At 44.5% G+C, this 10053-nt stretch overlaps 1 protein-coding gene across 1 annotated transcript; it reads right to left on the bottom strand.

Annotated features, from left to right (window-relative positions):
- Positions 1-249: 249 nt before the first annotated feature.
- Positions 250-5453, bottom strand: MRPL19 (mitochondrial ribosomal protein L19). Its single transcript, XM_058801076.1, has 6 exons — positions 5389-5453; positions 5066-5177; positions 3353-3471; positions 2682-2816; positions 1353-1534; positions 250-597 (listed from the first exon to the last, which is right to left on the bottom strand). Exons 1-6 carry the CDS (start codon positions 5444-5446, stop codon positions 382-384), a joined length of 822 nt encoding a protein of 273 aa, XP_058657059.1. The 5' UTR covers positions 5447-5453; the 3' UTR covers positions 250-381.
- Between the last annotated feature and the right edge of the window lie 4600 nt (positions 5454-10053).

The raw sequence follows: 10053 nt of genomic DNA, 5'->3' as shown, positions 1-10053 counted from the left end.
TCTCAGAATGCCAACAAAAATGCAACTGCTGATCAGCAATCACCACAAGCTCATGATCTCATTGCTTTTCTCTTGTTTTGCTTTGCCTCATCCCAGCTTGTCTCTAGCACCAGCCTTGTGCCATGACAAATATGTAATTGATGTTCTGTCACAATTTAGCTCTGTAGATGTTTGTTTCTGGAAGAAAGATTCCTTGTAATGACTTGAGGGCGTTGAGAGGGCAGTGGACACTTGAGCCACAGAAATCTGTTCATGCTGAAATCTGGAAAGGTTAACTTTATTGTTGCTTTGCCCATGTATATACAAAACTTGACAACTGATCATCCATACAGTAAACTAAAAATATTAATTTTCTCAGGAATTCTAGACTGCAAAAATCCATTATTTTTCAAGTTCTTCACTCAGTTCTTTCTGAATCTTTTCCTCTATTTTTGAAGTATCATATTCTCTCAGCATGTCAAACTCCAGCCATGGCTGGCTCCATTTCTGTGCTGCTTGCATTTTATGTTCTGGTAGCTCAAACTTGATTCCTTTTATATTGTATTTGGGTCTTTCCCACCGTTTTGACCATGGTTTAGGTTTCATTCGTACCTGCACCTAGAGTGAAAGATGAAAACATTTTTTAAAACCCAAAACAATAAAAGGGTACTAAGAAATTAGATTGATTGTGATCTTGGCAAAAGGTGACAACTGCTGCTCTAACAGGAGGAAAGTAAGAGAAAACTGACCAATCTGTCAGTGTATTTAGTAACTACTAATTTATGATTGTTATTATAGTATCTTGTAACACTTTTTAATTAACACTGTCTTGATTTATCACAGAGTGCTTAACTGAAACATGAACTGAAGATAACTCATCTTTTCTAGTTTTACTCCTTATTAAGAAAAAAATAAAAGTAGCATGAGAGGGAAAGGGAGGAATTGCCATACTGAGTTTCTACACAACACTCTGGCAGGGTTTGATGGTTTCTGGATCTTCCCCAAGATGCAGATTTTAGGTGACTCTTCCATCTTTCTTACCTTGCTTCCTGACACCAAGCACTCCTGAATCACTAACGACATTAACAAAAACATTCCTGTAAGAAAAGCTTTCCCTTCTGCACAGTTCTACAGAGGAATGTGGAGGCTGGTCCTTTTTGTGTATCTTCAAAATGAACTCCAGAGGATGGTAGGTGTTTACATTCTCACCATTCTTTCATTATAGAAAATGGCACAAAGACTTGCCTGATTTTATCTACTTTTGTCACCCTGGTAAGTGATGTAGCAAAGAGCTGCTCCAGCCTGCCAGGATAAGTCATAAATGGAAGCTGTAAACAATGCTGTGCTTTGCCCCTGACACACGTGGCTCCTACCTTGTTCACAGGGATTTCCTCGTGCTCCATGCGAGGCACAGGTTTCATGTTGACATCGACAGTGCTGTACTCGGGGAGGGCATCCCGCAGGTACATCAGGTTCTCATCCAGCCTCTTCTCCAGCTTCAGCACCTCGATGGCCTGGATGCAAGGGCTGTACAGTTCATAACAGATTTCAACCCCTTAGAGACAGAAAGCCTGCTTTAATGCAACACAATCAGGAGCAGAATTGCTTCAGTTACACATTTCTGTATCATTGCAAACTGCTGTTTAGTCCTCAGAGCACTGCGGTGCTGCGTGCAGTTGTGATTGTACTTGTGCACTGTGTCTGCATATTTCTTTGTAAATCAAATCTTTGAAGCCATTCTGTATAAGAGACTTGAATGGCTCAGATTTAAGGAAGATGAGCTTGGGTTTTCAACTTTATTTCCTTTTGGTTACAATGGCTGTTATTTATGCATCTCAGTGTAGGTGTTGTGTGTATGAAGAGACACCCATCCTTTTCATATGTGCCCTCAGAACTCCACTATTTGTACTGCCCCTGGTTTTGTCATAATCCAGAATATGAACCTGTGATAAAACTCTTCTAATCTGTTGCTTATTAAAACAGTTCACACCTACATCCCTAGTTCATGAAAACACACAGTGCTCAAACTGGGCTGGTATTAACATGGTAACAGACAACCTAGGCTCAGACATAAGCACAACCTTCTCAAAATGTCCAAAAATTACTGTGCAGTTCCATATCTTCAAGTACAGAGCACATCAGCATTTCTGTGTACACAGTTTTAAACTTGCACAGTACTCTAACAGGCAGACTCATACTTTCACTTCAATCTGCTGTTTTCCTCCCCACAGACCCAATTTCTACAACATAACACATTTTTTGCTGAACACTTGTGTCACAGACATATTTTATGAAATATCCTTTCGTTAGGATCTTTTCTCCTGAGAAGCTGAGAGGCCTCAGAAACAAAATGTAAACAATGATTATCTGCTCTGTGGAATGCAGGTGCATCTTTGATTAGTCTCATGTGGCTGTTTTTAATTAATGGCCAATTACAGTCCAGCTGTCTTGGACTCTCTGGTCAGTTACAAGATTTTATTATCATTCTTTTCTATTCCTTGCAAGCCTTCTGATGAAATCCTTTCTTCTATTCTTTTTGTAGAGTTTTAGAATATCATTTTCTTTTAATATAATATATATTAAAAAATAACAAATCAGCTTTCTGAAACATGGAGTCAAGATTCTCATCTCTTCCCTCATGCTGGGATCCCTGTGAACACCACCACACACTTGCAGCACAATTAGCACATCTGCAACCCCACCTTGGTCTTCTATGACATTGCGGAGGACAAAGGTGGCGCCGAGCCCGGTCCCTCCCCTCTGGATGCAGATCCCCACAAAGCGGCTGCATTTGTCACCAGCCAGGGGATTCGCAGTCGTCACGGCCAGTATACTGCCTGCCAGAAAATGGATTTGAATTAATAGTTAATATGTTCATTTAATATGTTAATAAACAGTATGTGCCAAAATGTGGGAAGAATCAGGCAAAGTGCATTGATTCAGGTACATTTTAAAAATACTTTTGCTTCCCATCAAAACTGCCAGAAACAGAAAAAACTGCGAAGGTGACCTGAATTAATATAGCCTGATACTGCAGGCTAACTGCAAACTTTCTTCACCTTTTTTTTTTGCTCTTCCCTATCCAAATTGAATTTAATTAATCCAATGTATTCTTTTTCTTTAGCTCTGCTGGTAAACCATATGCTCAAGTGCCAGGATTGAAAAATACCCACATAAGGATCACATTAGGATTACTCTTTTAGTTAATCAGGATGCAAATATGAGATTAAAATATGAAGTGTTACATATAGAAACACATCCAGTTGATCTAACACACCTGAGACTTTATGTTTTATGCTATTCTACATATGACCACACTCCACACAATGTAAAATACTGCCAGAATCACAAAAGTTTTAGTGCTGACACTGACCAACATAGAATTCTGGGATGTTGAAAACTTTTCTTCTCTGTATCATATCTTTTCTTTCTATATAGTATTTAAGAGGATCTTTTCTCCCTCTGGGAGGTATAAATTCAGGGCTCAGGAACCTGTAAGAAAAGCCAAACTTTTAGAAGTATGAAACAAAAACATTTGCATAAAAAATACGAGACAATTCCAAGTATTTGGCCTAAGAATTATCAGCTGTTGCCTTTTCAGAGATATGAACTGCAGTCTCTGAAGTCACCAATTTTATTTAATTATTGTTTTTTGATATCGAAAATGAATTTTTTGTGGGGTTTTGATGTTGGTTTTGGGGTTTTATGTGGCTTTTTTTGTTGCTGCTCTTTTAAACAGAATTTTTTCCAAACCAGTAATACATGTTGGTCTCAGAGGAGCTGAATGAAAGAGGCCAATTCAATTAGTGCTGTCACAGCTTAGAAACAGGTTATTTCATGGTTTAATTGTAATCCCCATGACTGAACACCTACTATTTGTTGACTTTAATAACAGAAATGGAAGAATCTATTACAGTTTTCACAAACTGATTCTACAGGACACACCACATAAATGTCCTTTTGTGTTACAGAAACTTAAATAGACTGGTAAAATGAATTTTTTGCTACTAAAAAGTTAAACCATGCCAAAAAATTTCCCCATTAACCTCAGTTATCGACTGCTAAGATGAGTGCATATTTCCTGACATGGATTGGCTTGAGTGAGAACCATTTCCAAGAGATATTTGGATGTGCTCACTCAGGTTTGGATGGCAAGACCATCTGCCCTCAGAGCAGACAGATGAAGGTGGACTCAATTCAGTTGTACAGATGCATCTTAAAAGTCCTGGATCTGGCCAGGAGAGAAGTGCCCAACAGAGAGGAGGACAACTGCAAATCTGCCCTACAAACTTTATGGGGCTGTGGGGGCAGCAGAGGTTCTGGCTGGTGCTGCTGCCCACTGGCAGCAAACAACACCAAACCTCCTCATGATCTTCAAAGTGAGGTTTTGGAGGGAGCAGATGAGTAGTACAGTGCCACCACTCTTCTTCCAGACACAGCACTGCACTTTCAACCACTGGGTCACTTAAAGTAGTGCAAATTGGGTTTAAAACCCAGGGAGGTTGTGGACGCCCCAGTCCTGGAAGTGTTCATGAACAGGCTGGATGGGACTTGGAGCAAGCTGCTCTAGTGGGAGGTATCCCTGCCCATGGCAGGGGGGTTGGAATGAGATGATCTTTAGGTTCCTTCCAACCCAAACCACTCTGTGATTCCATGAAATGGGCTGAGGTGACAAAAATACCCAGAATGAAACATCTCATGAAGGCTACCAGAGACATCAGGTCCCTATCACAACCAGTACTGAAGTCCAAGGCAAAGGCAGACACAGGACCTGTGTCACTGTCACAAAGGGATGCCTTTAACAGACATGATCTCCCACATTAACCCCAAATCTGCAAAAGTATTTACTGCTCTATGGTTTTTTTCCATGTTTCATTGCTTTCAGAAACTCCAGAAACAGTATTTTAAGGTGCTTTGAGCATATTCCAACTCAAATATCTTTGCTAGAATTTTACAAACCGTGTTGTTTTTTTCTTTTTTGTTATAGTAATTCCTTGATTCTTTAAGTGAGTGCTCACACAGTGAGAGCCCGAGCACGGCCCAGGTGAGGCTGTGCCAGCCCAGGTGAGCAGCGGGACACCCTCACCTGCTCTCCTCCTTCTTCGTCTTCCTGTCGATAATGACGGGCTTCGGAGGCGGCTGGAATTTCGGTGGCTTTCCATCGCTGCTCACTCGACACCCCGATAAAGAAAAACACCCTATAAAATACAACAGAACCTTTAAAACACCCGTGATTTCAAGTTTAACCTCTCCCCACCAAAGCAGGGCATGGCACCACAACCCTCCCGCCAGGCCAGGAGCCTCCTCCCCCCCGCTCTGTGGGCCAGGGAGGGCAGGAGGAGGGCGCGGGGCCCGGGGGATGATCGGGGGAGGCTCGGGGGTGAGGGTGAGGGCCCGGGCGGTGCTCACGGCCAGGCAGGGCGATGGCGGCGCCCCTCGGCAGCAGCCTCCCACAGGCGGCCGCCATGACGGCTGTGGCGCGGCCGCTACGGCGAGCGCGGGGGGACAAAGCGCGGCGGGACGGAGCGCGGGGGCGGTGCCGCCTCACGGGGCGGTGCCAAACTGGAGCAGGTTGGGATACCGGGAGAGAATTCCTCGCTGTGAGGGTGGCGAGGCCCTGGAACGGGCTGCCCGGAGAAGCTGTGGGCTTCCATCCCTGGAAGCCTTCCAGGCCGGGTTGGAAGGGGCTGGTTTTGTGGGAAGTGTCCCTGCCCCAGGCAGGGGCTGGAAGGGACATTACTTCCCAACCCGTTCTGTGATTTGGGGATGAAGGGGAGCAGAGCGGCCCCTTCCACCTCCATCCCTCAGGGCAGGAGGCCCCAGAGCAGGGGAGAGGGGCGGGGGCTGTCCTTGGATGCAGAGCTGGAGCTCCCGGTGCATCCCCGGCATCATCACAGCTCAGCACAGGCACACTGTAGGAGCTCCTTGGACATCACAGAGGTCAGGAATTCACCAGAGGTTATGAATTCTGGCTTTGCCACGTGAAAGTGGTGGTGTGTTTTCCAGGAACACGCTTCTGTGTGTTTTCATGATAAAAGCACTCAACTAAATTTTTTTTTCGAGGCCATTCTGTCCATACTTCAGATATCCTGCAGTCTCAGTGCTTTTCACCAAGATTAGTTTAGAAATTATTGTATGCAAAAGTACTGTTGAGGTATCTTTAATATGTTTGTGTCAGTCAGGTTTCCTTGGCCATCAGTCTGGATTCAATTAGTGCCTACAGAGGCAGGAGGAAGGTGAATTGTAAATGCAGGTCTATAAATAACACCCCAGAGTTTAAACTTTGCAGAGATTCACTTCAAAATATCCCTGACCCCATGAACTAATTAGATCCATAATGTTATCTGTGATGTTCCCCCAACCCTTTTATTGTTTGCAGATGACTGCCCAAGCCCCCTCATTAACACGAATAATTTCCTGCTTTGTGATCTGGTGCTTGGCTTCTCAACTGTGCTTCAGCAGACGATAAGGTGTGCAGAAAACCAGTGACAGGTTTCTGTAATCTGGTTAACAGCTAGTTAATCAGCAGGACATGGATGGGACAGAAGAGGGCACTCTAACTCTTAAAATACAAAAAAATCTCCCGTACTGAGCACACTCCTCAAGTTTAATATTTTCTTTTTTTTTTTTTTTTTTTTTTTAATGTTCTTATCCGTTACGTGAGCACTATTAAAAAGGTAGCATAATATTTTTAAGGGTGAGGAATTATCATGTAGGTGTAATTCCAATACCTTAATGGTGATTGAGGAGATAAAATAGCTGTGAGGAGATGTGTGGGCTGTGACTTGGGAAATTACAGATTTGTAGCTCACAACTGTCTTTATGGAAGAGAATTGGATGTTTCAGTGTCAGGGAGCCACTTTTAACTCCCTGACTGACCACTGTGGATTGCAGGCTAACAAAACCACTCTGATGGGCTGGAACTGCCCTGAGCTCAGGGAACTTCCCTTGAGCTGCCCTACAGGGCCCAGAAACTTGCTCCTGTGTATTTCCCAATTCCTGTGTGGGTTGTTGAGGCACCCTGGCATCAAGACACTGGAACATGTGTTGTTGGGTCTCTTTTTTTCAGGAACAGCTTTCTTGAGTTTGAAATAGAGGGGCAAGACACTCCCCTTGAGTTTCTTCATTCTGTCACATCAGACAGAAGGAGAAGGGCTGCCTCCCTGCTCTTCTTGCCTATATAACAAAATCTATGAGAATATGGATCACTTTACTGTCACTGGGATAGGGTGAGGCTCATAAATGAAAGGCATCACTGTTCTCAGGTGATATAATGAGGAGGGCAGTGAAGATGGTGAAGGGCCTTGGGGGGAAGCCCCATGAGGAGTGGCTGAGGACACTTGGCTTGTGCAGCCTGGAGAAGAGACTGAGGGGAGACCTCACTGCAGTTACAGCTTCTGGTGAGGAGAGAGGAGAGGCAGAGGATGATCTCTTCTCTGTGGTGACCAGTGACAAGCCCTGAGGGAATGGCCTGAAGCTGTGTCAAGGAAGGTTTAGGTTGGATGTTAGGAAAAGGTTTTTCACCCAGAGGGTGGCTGGGCACTGGAACAGAATCTTCCCCAGGGAAGTGGTCACAGCACCAGCCTGGCAGAGTTCAAGAAGTGTTTGGATGATGTTCTCTAGCACAGGGTAGACTTGATGATCCTTGAGGCTCCCTTCCAACTCAGCTTATTCTGTGATTAAACAGACTTTTGTACTTCTCTGAATTAATTCTGACTTAAACTTATTTCTAGTCCCTCCTGTCCAATCCTGGGGATGCTCACTTATGGTTCCTTACTAATCAAATCTGAGTTTCTTTGGGAAGGAAAGCAAGACAGGTAGTAAATAGTGCTTAGCCTGATCCTCTCTCATCTGTGGAAGTAGAATGTGACCGAGATCTTCCATTGAATGCCATCCTTCATGTTAGTGTCTTTGAAGTCTCCTCCCTTGTTTCAACACCCTTCTTGAAGTATTTCTTTCAAAACTGAACATGGCAGTTCAGCAGTGCTCGCAGTCACCCCAAACACCCTCAGTTATCCAGCTGGACAAACTGCCACCTCCAGCCTTTTTTCAAACCCAAATCTCTTTTGATGTCAGCATTTCAGTGTCTCCCTCCCTTGATGTATCAATAAAGTCAAGAGATTCTCTCCCAGGTCAGCAGTACAACTGATCCCTCTTTGCACTGCCTTGGTAAAGATTTCACTGAATGATGGTCCTGCTCATTAGAGGAAAATGTTTAAGAGGAAGGAGACATTGTGTTTTGCTCTCCACATTCTTTGTCACTCTGAGCCATCCGTTTTTGATTTCTGTGCTTTAACTCAGCTTTGTTGTAACAAAGGCTGACGAACAGACCCTCTCAGATCATATGCTGCATTTGCAAGGTACAGGAGGGGTGCACATTTCTGATGTGGGGGTGCCCAACAGATTGTACTGGCCTGAGCTGACCTGCTGACCTGGATTTAACCTGCTCATGTCCCTAGGAATGCAGTGCTTCAGCCCCAGCACCACCAGGATCAGGGCTGTCAGTATCACCTTCCAAAACAATCTGCATTGCAGGCTGAGATCCCAGAGATTTCTTCTGAACACCTGAGCCACGTTGCAGCAGCCCCAGCACAGCTGTCTGTGGCCTGTCAGAGGGTGTGAAAGAAGGGAGTGAATTTTCATGTTTCCCAAGGGAACGTGGATGTACTTTTGTAGGAAACACAGCCAAAGTGGTGACACCTGCTGTTATTATTACTGTGTCTCTAAAGAAAAAGAGATATCTGTGAGGGGCTAAGCTGCTCTGGAGATCTGATCTGTTGTCCCTTAGGAGTTGAGAAGAGGCAGCTGGATGTCCCCAGATTACAAAAGAAATGGGACTGGCTCATGGAGGGCCTCTCCACCTCATCTTCTAGCTAGATTACACCCATTTCAACCTGTCAAGCTATTCATAGCTGCTGTAGCCCCAGCAGTGGCTGGTGGAGCAGACATATCTCCTCTCAGACTGTCCAGAGGTACCTGAATCCTTCAGGCTCTCTTGCAAACCTGTGTGAGCAGAAACACAAGGCCATGCCTGGATTCCTCTGTGTCCTGTTTATCCCAGGTACCAAAGCAGCCCTATAAACTACTCTGGAAAGGTTTGAGTATAGTGGATTTTATTAGAACCTTGAAACAATCTGATGTAAGTTCTAGTCTTTCTGGAAGCTTCCCTTTAATGAGACATGAGTTATTGGTTAACTTAAGGTGATTTGACCTAGCTGAAAATAATCAAAGAAATCCCAAAATGTCACTTAAAATGACCTCAAGTGCCAGGCCCTTCTGGAAAGAGCAGCTGCTCATTAAGGTGGCCATCAAGCATCCACAGTTACATTTTTTCCTTACTGTAGAGCAAGCAAAGAGGAGAGGGAGAGCTGTTCTTCAGACACAGCATCCCAGCACTGAGCTCAGGAAAGCGATGGACTGGAAAATCTTCCGCTCCTTCTGTCAAAACAGCCGCGGGCCTGGGTTGTTTTGGAGCCTGGGTTGTTTTGGAGCATGCATCCTGCAGGAGCCACGCACAGTTAACCCTGCCAGGCCAGTGCCTGCTCTCCCCTCTGTGCAGTGCTGGGAAAGGGCTCACATCTGCTCCTCTGAGCCTGAGGCTTCCAGAGGGCCTCTGGCAGCAGCCATGGCTTCCGAGGCACATCACTGCCGTGTTCGTGCACACCCATGCTCTTCCATTTCCTTTTCCCTTTGTTGCATTCCAGCCCTGGAGGGTAAATTGTTATTGTATAACCTGTATGGGTTATAAAAAAAAATGTGTGCCAGTGATTTCTGTCAGGGTGCAGGGGACGTATGAAATGTGATCTGGTTTGTTGGTAGCTTTGCCAGTGCCTCAGTAGATGCTGACTCTGTGTTCAGAGTCAGAAATGTCTTTAAATTCCTCTTGGAATCTGTGATGTTTTAAGATCATTGAGAATTTGAGCTGTGTGGCTTTGTTGTTTTTCTTGTCTTATGCTCTTGATTATGTCCCCACTCCTCTTGATTATGCTCCCACTCAGAATTCTGTTTCCTCTGGGATGTGTGGCACCCTTACAGGTTACGGAAGGGAACTGGCTGACTTCAGCATTTATAAAA

This window comes from Ammospiza caudacuta, chromosome 3, assembly GCF_027887145.1.
Source record: "Ammospiza caudacuta isolate bAmmCau1 chromosome 3, bAmmCau1.pri, whole genome shotgun sequence".
Lineage (NCBI taxonomy): Eukaryota > Metazoa > Chordata > Aves > Passeriformes > Passerellidae > Ammospiza > Ammospiza caudacuta.
This window is presented reverse-complemented; position numbering and strand designations above follow the sequence as displayed.